We start from the raw sequence: 18,529 nt of genomic DNA on the forward strand, positions 1-18,529 counted from the left end.
CTGAAGAAGTGCCCAGAGTGTTTATTGTGGAGCATTAATAGTGCCTAGGATATTGTCACTAAATATTGCTCCAGTAGGCTGTGACATGGTTTTAGAACTGGGTTGCTTGTTAGTCTGTTTAGCAGAATGTTAATCTGGGAGTATTTTTGCAGAGAATGGAAAGAAAGTGATAAAATAATCTGTAAAATCTCCAGTTGCTAGTAGGAATGTCTGAAGTCTGCATACAGCATAGACTGCATTAGTGTTTGGTTAGGTCTGCACATTGAAGCAGTCCTTGAGTGAAATTGGTCTTTTTCCCAGCAGAAATGGTCTCTGTTCTCCTTCTCCAGTTATATTTTATATATATACATTTTGTTGTTTTCTTCCCACAGTGGATGTAAAGTCAGAGGTTCCCGTGGGACTAGAGCCTATCTCACCATTAGACTTGCGAACTGATCTCAGGATGATGGTTCCCATGGTGGACCCAATTATGCGTGAAAAGCAGCTACAGCAGGAACTACTTCTGATCCAGCAGCAGCAGCAAATTCAGAAACAACTGCTGATTGCAGAGTTTCAGAAGCAGCATGAAAACCTGACCCGCCAGCATCAGGCCCAGCTCCAGGAACACATAAAGGTAGCAACATTTTTCTTTTATTCCTCATTTTATCTGCAAACTCAATGTGCTTAGGTAGACATGAAAAGGGAGCGTGCCTAAACAGTTTGCTGTGACTGAAAGGTGGTGTCTGAGTGCTTATTTCTCTGTATCTGGGTGATACAAGCCTTTTTAAGCAAAACTGCTAGCACCTACCAGCAAGTTGCTCACAGCAAACCAAGGCAGTACTATGAGAATCCTCAAGCTGCTGAAGCCACCACATCCACAGAAAATCAAACTGCCTATTTTAAAATGATGGATTTTCAGCCAGACTTCAATATGGCTGTCTGTTCTGTATGTGCAGTTTTGAGTATACTAGAAGACTTCTTTTTCGGGCTGCTGTTTGAGTTTGTGCCCACAAATCAAATTGATAGGCAAGTGCATAATATTTGCATTTGTAAAATGGAGGCGGGCCCTGAAAGTGTGGTGTTTTCACTCCTCTCTAAGCTGCCTCATCTAACGTAAAAATAAAATGATTTATCGGATTACATGCACTACAGTAGGATTGCTATAATGGATTTTGACTGGGAATTTATGATCTTGCCTTTCTTTTCATTTTTTCCATCTGATCTACTTGCCATTATGCTACTGTGCTAAGCTTCCACTTGATGGAGCTGACAAATGCAGTGGAGCACGGTAGCCAGAGTTGGTGATGCGCTGGCAAAGAACCCTGTGCAATTTCCAGGCATTTTTGCCGAAAGAGAAGGAAGTGAAACCAGAGCAGCGAGCTGCTACCTGACATTAGAGTTCATTTTAGTGACAGCCAGTAACAACTTATCCCCCTTAAAAGGCTGGGGAGAGGTGCATAAGAGATGAAAAGTATACGCACAAAAGCAAGCACTGATAGTTATTCAGGGGGGTTGTTTTAGCCAGGACTGACCTGTGCAAGCTGCACTTTCTCATGTCTTTTTGTTCTGTGCAAGTTACAACAGGAACTCCTAGCCATTAAACAACAGCAAGAACTCCTTGAAAAAGAGCAGAAACTGGAGCAGCAGAGACAAGAGCAGGAACCGGAGAGGCATCGCAGGGAACAGCAGCTTCCTCCCCTCCGAGGCAAAGAAAGAGGCCGAGAAAGTAAGAGCCAATGTACCATGAATCCTAATAAGAAATTAATCTATTCTCCTTTGCCTTCTCCCAGCCAAAATGGACAATGAACAGGAACCTGAAACAAGCCTATTACTGTATGAAATACTAAATTAGAGAAGTCAGGGCTGTGCCTGCAGAAAAGCAGGGCCACCTGATGCACCCACAGAAACATATTGCTGATTTGTGTGCAGACTTGGAGGACTGTAGGAAAGCACATTCTGACAGACTTGTGTATACGTCTCCCAAGAATCTAGACCTTTTTATAAAAGAGGAGGGAAATTGAAAGCCTAAAGCTTCACATGAGAAATTCTTTCTGAAGAGCTTATTTCCCAATACAGAAAGCACTATAAAACAAGAAAAAAATCAAATTACTTGCTGATTGTAACAACTATGTTCAATGTTGTTTAAGACTGAAAAGATAAAAAAATATTTAATACCTTTGTCTGAGACTTCTGATTAATTTTGCTAGTACTTTTTCAAACCGCCTCATGTTCGTTCTTGATGCCATTTCATGAGACCCAACCATGAGTTACTTCTAGCTCATATACAGCTCTAAGGCAAATGACAGATACAAAGGATGCTGTTGGGATTTAGTGCTCACTAGAGGGAGACAGATACAAATAATTCTCCTTAGTGAGGTTAGTTTACAAATCAGGTTAAAGTACATTGTGAAGGTGTTCAAAATGAAGCTGCCACGAGCAGACGTTGTTACTTGCTCTGCTAGATGACCACAAGAACTAACTGACAAAGACTGAAGCAGAAAGAGCTGTACATTATGCACCTGCCTTATTTTTCCACCCAAGAAAAATGTATCAGTTCAACAGTTCTAGATGTACCATATTGTAGGCTTTAGAAATTAACATGTCCATGGTGCTTCCAGTATTTTGGTGAACAATGAACCCATGAAAGCATCACCAGCCTGTTGAATTAGCACTGGGAGGAGGGCAGAAACTGCAGGAACAAAAGGTACTTGTAAGTGATATGAAAAATCAGCTCCATATAAACAGTTGGGCTTTATTAGCCCTCGCACCAGAGGAAAAGCAGCGATATGAACTCTGTGGTTCCCTTCTCAGTTTGGCTTGCTGAGTGCCTGTTCAGTGTGTAGCAGCCAGCTAAGGAGCAGTATTAACCCCTCAGCCCCAGCCCCAGCATTTGCTGCTGCTGACCTACTTATTGAGTAGAGGAGGGAAGGAAGGTGCAGAGAGGGGAGTTAGTGTCTGAAGCTGAGGGGCAGCAGAGGTATTTTATGGGAACCAGGTCACAGGGCGACATGCTCACCAGCTAGCTGTGCTGTGTCAGGGTTGGGTAACCAAATACTTAGAGTATCAGTATGCCTTAGTGCTGCTACTTTCAAATAAATGTGGTTTTTTTCCCCTTTTTTGTCACTTTTGATGGAAAACTGAAGGAAGGTTTTTCCTTTTCATGCTTTTTTTTTATTAAGAGTATTATGGCTGTGAGTAAAGAATCATGTCCCATGCTGCAAATAGTAATTTGCAGTTTAACCTGACACTGACACGCCTTACTTGTATTGAGCTAGCCACCAAGAGAGGTCAAAATGCACTGTGTCTTCCTGGCATTTTGGTCTTTCTGTTGTTTTTGTGTCGTAAGAGTATTCTCAACTAAGACTCATGTTTCAGACTGTGGTCTGTCTTCCAGACATCACAGGTACAAGGTCTGAAGAGGCTGAACAAAAAGGCTCACTGCTAGCTCTTTCTGTGGCACTCTGCTCGTAACCAAGACAGCGTTCAGAGGGCTGGTTTGCTGTGCTATTGCTCTTATTTAACTAAATGAAAAAACATTCTTTACTGCAAACTCAAAGTGACCTTTTGTCACTATCTTTATAGTTCTTTCCTTGGTTTTGTATTTAGGAATTATTAGGAAATAATTTAAATTCTTTAGATACATCTGGCCCTGGATAAATGGCCTCATCTACTGTTGAAATATTCCGTATGACTTCACTGGATTTCTGGGTTATGGCCAACTTCAGTCTTCTACAGACAAACATTTAATCTGAATGTTATCTCATTTTGACTGATTTCCACCAGTATTTTTTTATAGTTTACAAAACTTCCAGCAGCAAGACACAGGCTCTTTTTTTGCATTTTGGTTTTTATTTCCTTTCAAAATGAATTTTAAGTAAAGATATGTTTAATTCTTTGTGTCTAAGGAGCAGTGGCCAGTACAGAAGTGAAGCAGAAACTTCAAGAGTTCCTGTTGAGTAAATCAGCAACAAAAGACTCTCCAGCAAATGGGAAGAATCATTCCATGAGCCGTCACCCCAAGCTCTGGTACACGTATGTTCAATATTAAGCTGTTTCCTTGCCTCATTGAGGTATCTGTTAAAACTTGCCAGAATGCTTCTCCAGCAGGGATGTTGAGAGTCTGCCTCTAGAACAAGACAATTCAACCAAGAAGTTAGCAGAAAGCCAGAAGTGTAATATTTCTGGTTGAACTGAAGAGTATGTGGTGTTCAGTAATGTGATGAGAGCTATTCAGAACAAGGTGCTGTCAGAAATGTGTATAAACTTTTTATTTTGACTGCTTCAGCTCTTGATGGTATCACAAATTTTATAACTAAACCTGTCATTTTTCCAAGTCTCTTTGGCTTTTGCAGTTAGAACAACTTTGTGTTTGATTTACTTGGATTTTTAATCAATCACAAAAATTGTTTCTTCTTGAAGAAGTGCTGCTTTCCAGTGAAGTTAGTTGAATGGTGTAACTCACAAGGATTTTAAGAAGGATTTGAATTAGTCATTTAACTTTTCTTACTCTGGTGCATTTTAGTATTCAGACTAAATTCAGACATGCATAATCTTACGATGCCTTGGCCTTGATAAGAATCTGCTTAGACCACTTAGAAACAAGTGATTTTGTTGAGCCCTGTAATGGGCCTATTAACATTGTAAAAGTTACAGATTTTACAGGTTTTACCCCTTTTTTTAAAAAAAAAGTAATAATTATTTCCTTTTTAACTTCCTTATTACAACAGACACATAAGTCAATCCAAGAAAATGAACCGGCTACATTTCTGAAAGACATCAAATGTTATGCCCAAACTGACCTTCAGTAGGACAAACAGAAATGCATATGGTACACTAGCTTTCCATCTTGTACTATTTATTTTTAAAAAGAATTCCTGAAGGCCTGCCCTTGGAGTTTCCATTCTGAGCTGATCAGAGCATTGTGGTAACATGATTTAATATATAGTCACGTTGTTTCTGGTGAAGGTGCAGTACTTTTTTTATATTTATTTTATTTTATTTTATTATTTTATTTTATTCAAAATAATTTGTAAAATTCTCTTGAGTATGTAAGATTTCTGGACTCATAATCTGAGCTTAGTTCTGAGTCTTCAGACAAATGAGAATGAGAAGCTCTGCAGAGGATATCTTCTGCTACACTTGGGAAGGTAGTACTTCCACTCGGTAGTGTCCCTTTTGATAGAGATGTATTGTCGATTAACCACACTACCTTGGAAAGATAGGGAGAGACTCCATAAAAGGCCAAGTAACATAATGTTCAGACAAACACAAAGTTTGAAAATTTGCCTCCTTTCCCTCTCTTCACCTTTAAATAGAAAAATCAACCAACCAACCAACCAACCAAACCCCACCTGTCTCTGGGCCAAATGATGCGATTTCTTTGCAATTTGCTATTTCCAGATTTGAAAGATCTGCCCACACTATTTCTTTCATCCAGCAGTTGTCAGAAAGCACTCTTCAGCCTGGAGCTTCTCTGCTGACGTTAGTGCTATGTGCTGCAGAGCAGTGCACTCACAAAACTTAAAAAGTGAACTGAAATGCACAGTTTTATCTACTTTGTCCACTAAATAGTTTGCCCCCCACCCCCCAGCAGGTAATATTAACTCAGTATTTCTAGTTAGTTTTATACAAGCACCCCTGCCCTGAAAATCCTCCACATTTTGATAGAAGAGGCTGGATCAATGTACATCTATTTGTATGTGGTAAACAAGACTTAAATGGATTTTGCTGTGCCTCAGCTGGTTCATATTAAAATACAACAATCTAAAATGGTCAATTCCCCAAACTGGTGACAGATCCTGTCTGTAGGTCAACATGACTCTTATCCTATGTGACTTCTATAATGAGTGCAAAAAGTGCATTCTTGGCCATCCCGAACAGTTCCATAACTTACTGTAAAAGTGAAATTGGTTGCATGAACCTGTGGTTGTGCACACTTAGGTGAACAAGAACATAAACACAGCTGAGACATGTGTACAACATGTGTAGATAGTTACTGCTGGTCACCTCAGTGACTGCTAATTTGTGACCTCTCTGTGTCTGCTGCAGGGCTGCCCACCATACCTCACTGGATCAAAGCTCTCCACCCCTGAGTGGGGCCTCGCCACCATACAAATACACTTTACCAGGAGCACAGGATGCCAAGGATGATTTTCCACTTCGTAAAACGGGTGAGTTAGCGTAGTTTATTCGAGCCCCTTACCCAGTGATTCTCCCACCCTTTGTTTTAACCCAGCTGTCCATCAGCAAGGCATATATCATAATCCACAAAGCCTGTTCAGCACGATACTATGGGTAAGTTCAAAGATCCTGACTGCATCTTTAAGAAGTTGGACTGACCACATGGTATCGAGAGTCAGTGTTTCCCAATGCTAACAGCTAGTGCAAGCTTCAGTCCTGATAAATTTGATTTCTAAACAGGCCATCATTTCACGGATCTTTTATGGCATTATTTTCTTTGTCTCAATATTACTTTTGGGTTTAATAGCGCTCTCTCTTTGCATGGTATATACCGAATCTGTCTTCAGATGGCGTGCTGCCTTTAGACAATGTTTTTCAGGACATTTTGAGGGGAACTCATGAAAAGAAGAGGAATTAGCTTAATATACTTTGTCTCATTGGCTGCGAAAATCCATACGTGCATGCACATGTTTGTGTATGCTTTTTACACATAGGAATGTGTAATCTTGTACACGAAAATGTTCATTTGAACTTTTCAGAATGTTTCAGAGGATTTAGCAACTGAACCTTTTGTCTTGACAGCAGGTGAACTGTAGACATGGCTTTTTCTACACCATAAAGAAAGCTAGAAGGATGGTGGTGGAGTCCCTGTGGCTTTTGCCTCAGGTCCTTGGTGCATTGACTGGTATCCAGGAATGCAGGGAGACACTAAGAGGAGGGGGGGGGGGGGGAAGAAAACATTAGATCCCTTATTGCATGAGTCTGCTGTTGAGTGATATAGTTACATTCAGAGAGAAAGTCTGACCCCCTACTGTGCTAACAGCCTTTGAATGTGATTTAGCCACTGGGAGATTGAAAACTAACTGCAAAACTGGTACTGACTTGAAAAGAAGCGGCATTTGGAACCAGCATACATTCAGAATGAAAATCCAGTCTGCATCTAATACTTTGGGGCAGACTCTCTAAGCTCATATTATATCCCCAAATATTTTCAAAGGAATGAAAGCATGAAAAGCAAAGTGCTAATTTATTCTAGCTGAATTACTCTTTGTTTAATATGGTGGCAAAATAACAAGATTCTATAAAATCTTGTTCAGGCTGTTCAATCACAATAAGCCCTTATGTGGTTCTTTGCTTAATACCACTGTGCAATAGATACATTTTCTGTGCCAATAGAATATACGTTTTCATTTTTTAAACAAAAGGACACACTCTACATCTTCTAAATGCAATGAATTAATTACATGTTTTTAAAATGCAACTTACAATTTTTCTTTCATATTTATATATCTTAAATGTTATGATTGATATTTATGATGTGTCAGACTGTTGATCTGTAAAACAAAACATTTTCAAACATTGTAACAGTAAAGTTCTCGTGCAGCTGCTAATACTTTTATATCTCTGTGGGGGTTTCAAAATATTCCTTAATTCAATTCCCATTGTCTGCATAAGAGGACTATAATATAATTAAATCCAGATGTTTTCTATGTTATTCCAAATATTTGGGCATGCAATGCATCAGTTCCAAAACTGAACAAAGGACATGATGACTCTCTCAAAAGATATCTACAGAATAAATAGACAAATACTAATATAATCATTAGCACAACTGTTTCTGTGATGTTTATAGAGTGATTCTGATAAGCAAATATAAGTGAAGTGTACAGCATATTGTATGTTAGCAAGGGAGTATATCTGATTGCTCTCCACACCCATGAATATAGCAACTATTAAATATCCTGTTTACACATCTGATCTCTCTGTGCACTAGAGCTGTTTAATTCCAGCCTTCAGCAACATCCCCACAAAGGTTGCAATAATCAGGTTGAGAGTAAAAGCAACAGGAACCAGATCAACAAAAGTCAAATGACCCTAAACTGATCTGGGTGGTTATAGGGCCATCCTCCAGGCAGAGGGGACATTGTGGAGCCTGTGTCATCCTCATGGGACCTTACTAGACAAAGATGTCCCATGAACACTCATGTGTATGGACAGGCTATAAGCCTGCAGAAATCTGACCTTTACCATGAGGGGTGAACCTCTTTTCCTTTCCCTTAGGCTATGAACACTTATTGCCACTGGCTCCTGGTAAACCCTCTGTGGTGCTGAACCTGCATGTCAGCAATTCATACGAAAGCAGACCTCACATTCCTTGCAGCCTTAAGAAAGGAATACCTGTTGTGGGTTTTAATCACATCTTTGTTTTGCTTCTCAGTTTCATTTTGCATATTCATAATATAAAATACAGAGGTATCATCTTTCTTCAGCTGTAATATAATGCTCTTGGAAGATAATTCTGATAGAAGCAGTTACTCTAAGATCAGATTTAATGGGACGGCAAAGCTGGATGATTCTCTCCTGACATTCTAATGTGTTTTTCAGTGCTAAGGGAACACCGAGTGTAACACAGGCATTGTAAATCATAAATCTTGCTTGCTTACATTCTTGTTCAGTAATCCAACCTTAGCTTAATTAGTCCTGAAGCGGCATGTCCTTATTAATCTTTTAAAAATTAATTCAGAGAGACTATGGTAAAGAGGAAGATAGTCTGTGCAGGTTTTACTCTTCTAGAATCTGGAATGATTGGGATGCACAGGTAACTAGGGAAAGATTAAGAGCCTTGCTCTTTCTATTTTAACAGTTAGGTACCAGAATTAACATTCTAGTGCAGTGACTATGGTTACTCAATAACTCTCTTAACCATGTGGATTATTCCTTTCTGTACAAGATGCAGCAGAACTTGTCAGCAGTGGGCTTCATGCAGCTTAGCTGTGTGGAGGATTGGGAGTGTCCTAGGGGCTAGAGGCCAGGATATGCAGCTCTTTGCACAGCTGCATTCAGATGCTCTGTGTTGACAGGCTTTCAAAAGAGCAGAGCAAGGGGAGCTATTGCTTCACTGGACAGATAAATATACCATAAGAAGCTACACATCTGTAGCTAGAATTTAGCCTAAACAGCCTAAGATCAAATTTTCAAAATGCCCACAACTTTCACCATGGATACCAGTTGTAATGTATGTTTTCTGCAAAGCACCCAAAAGCCTGAGAAGCACATGGCTCATTAACTTTCAATGAGACTAATGCATCTAAATTACCCAGAGAGGTTTGAAAACTCATCCCTATTACTGAACACTTTTGAAATTCATACTGACTGTTGTAAGAGCTCTGATGGGAGCTGTGCACTTTTCAAGACCTGATCATTTAGTATGGGGAACTTTTGATTGTTGATCTCTATAATTCTGTGTCTGTCTATCCAGGAAAATATTATCTGCTTGACAAGGTTACTGTAAAACTAACAAAAATGTAGCAAACAGCATGGATTTGATAGGATAGAAGTGATTGTCAAAGGAATTTTTGGTTTTTGTTTGTTTTGGGTTTTTTTACCTTGTTGAAATAAATGCAGAAATTCTGGCAAATGGCCATAACATTTGCATTTTTTTCAATCTGTAACATTTGATTTTCTGTATGCAAGTGTTGATGCAAACCAGCGAATGCCAGGAAATTCCAATACCAGCAAATGCCAGTAAATTCCAATCAAGGTTAGCCTTGCTAACCAAAGCTGGATGCTTTTTGAAAATGTTTCTATAGATGGAATTTCTGCATTTTGCCTCATGTTTTGGCTTTTGTTGGAAAAAAAATGGGGGGGAAAGTTGGGGACGTCATCATGTCAAGTATAAACTGTTTTTTCTTTCCTGAGTTTAGCACATTTTGGCAGAATGGCAATGTCAATCAGTATTTCTATTTGTTTTGGTTTTATGCCAGTTGAATCTTTCCTTGCTGATGGAGTTGTAACATTACAACTTCCATATTGCTTACAGATCTTGAAGATCACTCACAATAGTACTGTTTGAGATCTTTGTTGCTTGCTTTCGAAAAATTGCAAGCATGCTCAATGCAAATATAGCATGGGGGCTTTAAATAATGAATACTACAAGGTTCTTGCTTGAAGGGGAGAAATTACATGATTTCATACAGGGAAAAAAGGAGATGAAGGTTTGTTTAATATTGTGATGAAAAAGAAGTGTGATGCAGTCATGAAGAACCATATTAAGTTAACCTGATTAGGCAGTAGAATAACAGCATAACTCCTGTGTAATGAGAGTGAAAGATTCCTGAATGAGAACTCAGCAGATGTAAATTTAAAAAAAATAATAATAATTAGAATATTTCCTTACCATTCATTCTGCATTTAGTGACTCAGTAATTTACTGGAGCAGTTGAAACTCAGGAGAAAAACATTTTTGTGTGTGAAAGTTTTTCTTCCTTTCCCTTTTTTGCCACCAAAGTCCATTTCTGTTTGCATTTTCTAGGAACACACTCTCCTATGAAGTAACAGTATATCAAAAATCTGGATTTCTTTTGGTCTTTGGTAAAAAAAAAAAGAAAAAAAAAAGGCTTAGAGGATCACAAACCCTCCATTACCATGTCTGCCAAAATGAAGAAGTCAAGCTTAGTGGAGGGAAGCATTATTTTTCTCTTGAGTTTATGAGTGGGCACAATAAATGGGAGAAGCACTTTGTTTATTGAAGCAGGGAAACAAGGCAAACATGGTATGATTCTCCTCATTTTATTGATATTTTTTTTTCGGGGATGCTGAGCATTCCTGCCTCTCAAAGTCCTTGTTTTCCTGGGTTAATGAACAGTCTTTATGAATTTGGATCAGGTGAGGTGCCCAAAGGAAATCACTGGAGCTTATCACAGTGAGATGATCCCTGTAAAGACCATCATAGTCTTCCTATCAGTGCAAGATTGTTCCTCTAATATGTTTTATTTATCACTTACTACTAGTTGCAGGAAGCAAAGGTTGTTATGTATGGGTGATTCTTGTTCAATGTCAGGATGACCTGTATAAAGTTTTTTTACTATGTTTCTGTTTTAGCAAAAATCGCACTACTTGTATATATATCACTTTCTGTGTTGGCAGTAATCTGTTGTGCTAGGTACTGAACCTTCTTGATGGCTAGGCTAATTATCCAGCGTTGGTCCAAATACCATCTTGGTTCTCCTGTCATTGCCCAGTGCATAGCCAAAATTAAATTACAAGTTCTGCTTCATGTGGTTACATAAAAGCTTTTCTTACGCAAACTGTATATGTTTTCAGAACTGTTTCATAAATTAGCATTAGCAGGTAGCTTGTGTAACTTTTTGATAAGCAGGTAATCAGATACTAGACACCTTTTTGACTTTTGAACCTAAAGGAAACAGCTTAAATAAGGAGCAGGGTGCAGTTCTAAAATCTAAACCATTTTAAGAGCATAATGTCCATTGAAAATTAAGTGGAATGGTTTTAATGGGCATTTCAAAGTCTATTCCCTCTGGATAAATAAGTTAAAAAATACTGTGTATTAAATCTGAGACTCTTTGAAGTCAGTAGAAACTGTCCTGTTTGATTTCAGTAGGACTAGAATTTTTCTTCCACTGTATCTAGGGTAGGGAAAGTTGAAAACCTTTAGGAAAGTAAAGAACATCTAAAAGATGACAAAAAGAGAGAAACAGACAGAGAAGTGAAAAGTGGAAATCACATGGTATCAGATCATCCAAAATAGAAGACATTGGTTAGTAAAGATTACACTTCTGCAAACTCCTGCAAAACATAGTTTCACTGAAAAATCTGTTCAAACCCACAACTCCTAATTAAGGGTTTAAGCTGCCAAATAACATGTTCTGGCTAAAGCCAAGTAAGTATTACAGAGCCATTCATGAACAACGGCATAAGCTTTGTACTTTGCTTTTTTATTTTCTCATGGGAAAGTAATATAAATGAGAGTGATACCTCCCTGTTGGCTTTAACTGTTAGAAATGCAAAGCATGCTGAAATTGTACATAATTCTCTTCCAAAAGAAAGGAAATAGCATTTCAATGGTTTTCCTCAGTGTCTCGTTGAGTTATGGTGGTGCACAATTATTCCTGTTAAATTACTCTACCAGATGGAAGGTTACATTGTATATTTAGCTAATTAAGTTGTAGGGGACTGGAATTATATCCCAGAGCATAAAGAACCTATCTAAAAGTAAACTTGTTTTAATTCCGTTTCATTGTGAAGGTACAGTGTCAATGTCTAATTAAGACTTCAAACAGGTGGGAGTTTTCTCCTCACTTCAGGTAACATGGAGAGATCCTTTCAGAAAGTTAGCCTTGCCTGCAAAAGTTAGCCAGCCATGTTCTGAAAGTCCAAACAACTTGAAACCAATTTTATCTTCATTTCTCTTTAGTGGAGCTGAAGTGCCTTGCTACTCTTGAGCTAAATTTGGCCCATAATTCTCATCTGCTAGGAAAGGAGGATACATCGTGTTTTGGTTGCTTTTGTTTTCTTGGCACCCTGTGCTCTGTGTTGCCTTTGAACAACTCTGAAGAGTACACTTCAGCAATCTAGACCTGCCCAGCTCTCATCTGCTCATAACACTGATGCCCTGTTAAACTGGAGGTTTTTAAACTGATGGTATTTCTTAATAAATTTCTGAAGCCTGATGAAATATTAAATTATACTTTTGCCTCCCATCAATGTGTTATCACTGCTGGATATTTTCCTAGATTAAAACCTGTGGGAATTAATCATCCTGTTAACTTCTTGTATGGGACTTGGGGAATAACATAATCATGAACATGATTATTCTAGAAAAAATCATGTATCTAGCAATCAAATTGTAACCCCACAAAAGCCTTGATTCTTGAGGATAGGGTATTCTCTCTGGCACTTCTTCACTGAAAAAAACCATATTTTCTTGTGCAAATTAGTGATTCAATGGGTGTTAGAGGAGGATTTAGGCTGAAGAGTGAGACTTACTCTGTTTGCTGAAGGTATGGTATTATATTCCCATTACTTCTTCCCAGCTAGAACCAACTGGTGTATAATGGTATGAAGTGGGGGCAAGAATAACCAGTGGAGACCAAACCAGGACTGCCAGTCATGCATATCTAAATTTGGTTATTACCATGCAAATTAGGAATGTCCTCTACTAAATGGCCCGTATCACCTTCTTCTTTCTCCTCTACACCTCCTGAGAACTTCAAAGCAATTTGGCTCCCATAAGTGCTATAAAATTGCAAAAATATTACAGAATTTGAAGATGTGCAGGGAAGATAAGAATTAAGTTTAAAATATCCTTGTTCTTTTGTTATGTGTCAAGACATTATATTATTATTTGCTTTTTAATCCCTTGTCTATTATTAGAAAATAATATTAGTTTGCATGGAAAAAGCTTAAGATGCCATGGTTTCAGCAGACTTAATTAGGACTCAAGAGGCCCAGTGAAATCATGACCTCATTGGAATCACCTTATAGCCCAGTGGTGCAAATGCAAGGGGATGCTGTTTCTGTGCTAAAGAATAGAAATTATTAAGAATTCTATTGAGAGACCTGTTCTTTTGCCTCACAGGTTACATGCAGAACAAATACCAGCACAAAATATATTGCACTGATCAGCTTTTCATGAAAAAATATAAAGATCTCTAATTCTGGCTAAATGCAAGCAGTATACTTAAGTAATTCCTACACCTAGCTCAGAAACTCATTTCTAGAAAGATAACACTTGTTTGCATGGAAAATAAAACAGAAATTTTGTGTTTCATGCAGACTGCAATTAATAACAAGGAAAAGTTAGATATTTAAGACAGCTTCAGGGAATCTTTCATTTAGGAACCTTCTTTAGGAAATCAATTAAAATTTGCTAATCTTGTTAAATTGGCTTCCTTAGCCTGAAGAGAGCTGAAAGGCTGCAAGATCCCCTCTAATCTAATTAGCTCTTTTACCATGTGTTTCACTAAACCTGTTTTTTTGATTTGGAGAATGGATATTTACCTTAGTCTGAAAAAATAAAGCATTCTACCTTTTACAAAAGTAAAATAAAGCAAAGGACTAAAGGGTTTCATACAGGACCAAGCACTCCCTTAAAGTGAATGGTTGTACAGGAAACAGTTTCGTTATATGCTGAGAACACATTAGGTGATACAAGCCAGAAAAACAGTGTTTCCATCCTGTACTGCTGTATCTGGTGCCTCCTTGGGACCACCCAGCGGTCAGTTCCATGTAGTTCTTGGAAGAGTTTTAAAGGGCACGTGTAAATAGCTTTCAGTCTCATGAATCTAACTTAAACTCTTTCAGAAATGGAATTTTAAATCACCAGAATTTAGAAATCATTGAATCTACAGAACTGTACTACATGCTGCTACCTCCTAGTCTGTCAGCCAGTGGGGAGGATGTCCACATCTTCGTTATCTGGTATTGTCTTGTACTGGGACGTGGCCTTCTGCAGCAACTGTCAGTCAGTCATGTATGAAAACAAAAAGTCACTGCTCATCTTGCCTATGGCTGATATATTCAGCCATGTAGAGGCGGCTGAAACAGTCTGTGGCTGCCTACAGGAAGCCAGAGCAGAAGTCAGAAACTCTGCAGAGCAGAGAATATTTACATGTCTGCGAGACCTGTGTGCAGCAGAGGAAAGGCCATGAGACTGTCAGGTCTCTGAGAAAGACAAACCCATTTGCAGCTCTGCATAAAACGGCTGAGGAAGCTGGAAGCAGTTTCAACCCCTGACCAGTGTCTCTGCCTCTCTAGCTTTCTGCCTGGCTTTGGTTGCATTCATAGTTTTGGTGAGGAAGTTAATTATCTTCTCTGTTATCCTTTCTGATGGTCCATGGGAGTATCTTGTGCCTTTCATACTGCCTGCATCATAGAGGGGGAAACTTGGAAGTTTCTCCATAGCTCACTACCCTCAGACTAACTTCTTAGGAACCTTAGATATGCCTCTTCTGTCTACTTTCATTGGTGCAGTTGTAAAGTGGGATTTGACTTTTCCCTTAATCTGCAGGTCCTGGCATGGCATAGACGAGCAGGCTGCTTTGTTACTTATGTATATTACCACGGTGACTGGCAGCCCACAGCGTGGACCAGGAACCTGTTGTGCTATGCAACAGACCCAACAAAATGAGGATCTCTTCACAGTGTTTTCTCCTATTCTGTTCCTTCTGCTTCAAGTGAAATCATAACAGAGATCTCTGTTATCTCATTAGCCACATTCAGTATCTTGAAAATTCTCCATTGCCACAGCGCTAGAAAAAAATTTGTCAAAGGATAAGCCACTGGTATGCTGGCAATATCATGCTAACCAGTACCGTCTCATTTTCTCTTGTACCTCTGATGGTCTATACCCATACATAGCCCTTTTGTCCTATAACTTAGACTTCAAGTTATCTCAGGCATGAACTGTCATGACCGTGTGTTGTAAAGCACATAATGCCTACCTGTGCATGGGTGTCTAGTACAATAGTATAAAAAATAACAGCCTATATGGTGTGAAAAAAAAAGCAAGATTTCTTGTCTATGTATTCCTTTATTGATACTTGGTAGATATAAGGCAGGGAAAAACCAGTAACTCCTGCTTGGAGTACAGCATAGAATAGATTCATATTGGTATAATATCTGACCCTGCACAGCTAAAAGAAAAAAAGAAAAAAAAATGGACAGTTAAATAGAGAATACCACAGAAGATTTACTTTAAGATCACAAACTCTTTGTTTCTAAATTCTTTCTGTTAACTTCATTACATTAGAAAAGTCCAAATTATTGTTTCAAAATGGTCTTAGTGATAATAGCTGGTGCCTCGGCAATAGGCAACAATTTATCTTTCTCAAGTAAGATGTGAATTTTGCTGCTGTTGTTCATACTGTTGTTGGAATCTTTGTAGCTGAATTTAGCATCATTTACCTCAACTGCCCCACAGCTTTTCTAAGCCAGCCTGCCAGCAAGGAAAAGGAAATGCTTTCACTTTAGAGCCTTTCGAAGTCTGGACAAAAGCTCACTTTCTGTTCTTCAGGTTTCCTATATATGGCATTAGCCTCGAGATGAGGACCTGCTCGCTATGCACCCTCTCCCATCCCCCATTTCCTGCCTGGGTTCATTAAATACTGATTTGAAGTTGGCACACGCTCGTCTGATACAAAAGTAGTACTGTGTCCAGGAACCATCAGAAAGTAGTGCATTATTATCTTTTACATTCCCTTCATATATATGTCCTCTCCCCATGCATAGAAAGGATTTTATCCCTTCTTCTTAAATATCTCTGTGTGTTTAATAAAAAGAAACAGTGAAGCAAAGCCTTGTCAAAAAAAAAGTCTTCTCATTTAGGAGCAATCTGGCCCTAGGCTATATTCTTTAAAGTTAGTATCTGCAAATTGCTAATATTAAGCAAAGTGGAGTATAGGACATAATGACTTCACTGAATCATTTTCCTATCTCTCATGCTTGTGTTTCAGGATCGTGTTTCACAGGAGAGAAGTTTTGTTTCCTGAGCAATGATGGTTCTTGTGATAAAATTAATGTGTACCTATACAGAAACCTGTATATTTTCCATTTTTAACAGTACAGTTACTAGCTCCTTTCCTACTATATGAAGCTACCATAAAAGATGAGAAAAATCATTGAGGCATTGTCTTTCTTCTTCACCTAGAACCAAAGTTCTCCTTTACATAGAGATAATTATAAGTCATGCCAAGAAGTTAGGTACCCAATCCTTGGGTTGCCTGTGATACCTACTGTTGTTGTTCAAACTAATACTTTCTGTATCTTTCATATCTGTTTCCCACTTACAGTCATTTAAAGAGTAATACCAGTTCCTTATTACCAGTAGAAAAAAGAGAATGTGCTAGGTAATAGCAAAGAGACTGAAAAAGATCTATTATTGCAGCATCTTATTATTCCAGACTATGCTGCAGTTACATAAAGAAGGTCATTTTCAGGCTAGTCTTGCATGAAAACCACTCTAGTGAAATCTTTCAAACGGATATCAACTGATTCCCGTAGAGATCAATGGCATGGGCTTTGATGGCCTTCAGAGAAAATAGCTCTGTCTTTTTTGTTTTCTTTGCCACAAAACACTCTCAGATACATTTTCCCTTTCTCCAGGTGGGAACGGATTATTATTTGTTCCAAAGCGCTAAATGTGGTAGGAGTGCAAAGATTTGTGGAGCAAAAAGACTAGGCTAACAGTCACCAGTTAGACCAACATCAGGTGTATACTCATTCTTAGCAGGATTTTGGATGAAAAGCTCAACCTACCAGCTTGCTGCCATGAATACACACAGTTCTGTTTTCCTCATCTGTCATACTCCTGGCCATGTGCCTTTGATTTTCTCTTGTCTCTGGCGTTCTGGCTCCTTGGTCAGATGATTCAGCCCACTATCAATTGCAGGCATCTAAGCTAGCAAACCCCACCTCATCCAGCACCTCCAGCACTTTGGAGAGGCCCTGTTTCCTCAGGAGGGTGAGATGCAGGATGTGTCCTGTGTGGAATAGAATGAATCTAGTTTTGAGTCCTGAACCCCAGTGGGATACTTGGTGTACAGAAAGTTAGCCACATGCATTAATTACCTTGCTGAGTCAGTGTCTTGGTTTATGGTTGAATCACTGCAGAAAGTAATAGACTGCATGAAGGCCTTTTCAATGAATTTGTGGTATTAATGGAGCAAAAAAAGGTTAATTCATAGGGGCTTGTTTCTGCATGAGGAAGCTAGTCTGCACCGAGCTGTTGAGTAGAGCTTGAGCCTCAGAAGTTATTTGGCACTGTCTCCCCATGCGACACTTCTTTTCCACACAGAGAATGCCTTTGGGTGATGAACACAGTCAACCTTGACAGTGAATTAATTAAACTGAGCGAATGTGCTAATAACTTGCAGTAGAAATGCTTACAGGGGTGGCTAATGCAAAACAGTTATTTTGAGCGTTATCCCTCTGTAGACAACTTCTAAGAACCACTAGTTGAAGTATTGAACCAAACGCTCATTTGAAAAATAAGGCAGATTAATTATAATATTTTTTTACCATTTGCCACTATGGCTTTCCAGGTGCTTGAAAATGGGGAACAATTTTACTAAAAACAGTTTGAAAAATGTATTTTGAATTTTTGCTCACATGTTTGCATTTCAGAGTGTAAAGAATTAATTTCTAAATAATCTCATGTATCTGCTTTTGGGGCAGTCTGTATGTATATGTAAGTATATGCATTTATAATTTTAATCCACAGCATTATCCTTGAAGCTTAAAATACTTAATTTTGCCTTTTTAACTATCAGAAGAGAGCTGACAATTATAGCTGTGTTATTACTGCCTTCATGTAGGAGTGCACTGAAGCACAGAGGGTTACTTTAGTGATCCATACCTGTTGCAGTCAACAATAAATCTGCTTCAGCTTTGGTAGGACAGGATGGTACAGTGATCTCTACAGTTACACAGCAAGTCAGTGCCTCAGCCACAGGCGAGTATCAGGAAACCACTTTCTGGTTCTTTATTTTGTCTGTTAGAGCAGACATCCTCAAATTTATTAGATTTATATATTTAGTGCACTGAAACCTGAATTCTTGTTGCCAGCCATCAA

The 18,529-nt window shown here is 38.7% G+C and overlaps 1 protein-coding gene across 4 annotated transcripts in view; it reads left to right on the top strand.

Annotated features, from left to right (window-relative positions):
* The window catches only part of HDAC9 (histone deacetylase 9), a 482,690-nt gene that overhangs the window by 253,251 nt on the left and 210,910 nt on the right, over positions 1-18,529 (top strand). For 2 of the 4 annotated variants that reach the window (XM_080383947.1, XM_080383946.1), the window contains 4 exons: positions 372-613; positions 1,555-1,705; positions 3,885-4,011; positions 6,028-6,149. In XM_080383947.1, the coding sequence (XP_080240073.1) occupies positions 372-613; positions 1,555-1,705; positions 3,885-4,011; positions 6,028-6,149 (642 nt within the window). The remainder of the gene's footprint in view (positions 1-371; positions 614-1,554; positions 1,706-3,884; positions 4,012-6,027; positions 6,150-18,529) is intronic. The other 2 variants (XM_080383948.1, XM_080383945.1) reach the window with 2 other exon arrangements.

The sequence above is a fragment of the Falco punctatus genome (genome assembly GCF_963210335.1).
Source record: "Falco punctatus genome assembly, chromosome: 4".
Taxonomy (NCBI): domain Eukaryota; kingdom Metazoa; phylum Chordata; class Aves; order Falconiformes; family Falconidae; genus Falco; species Falco punctatus.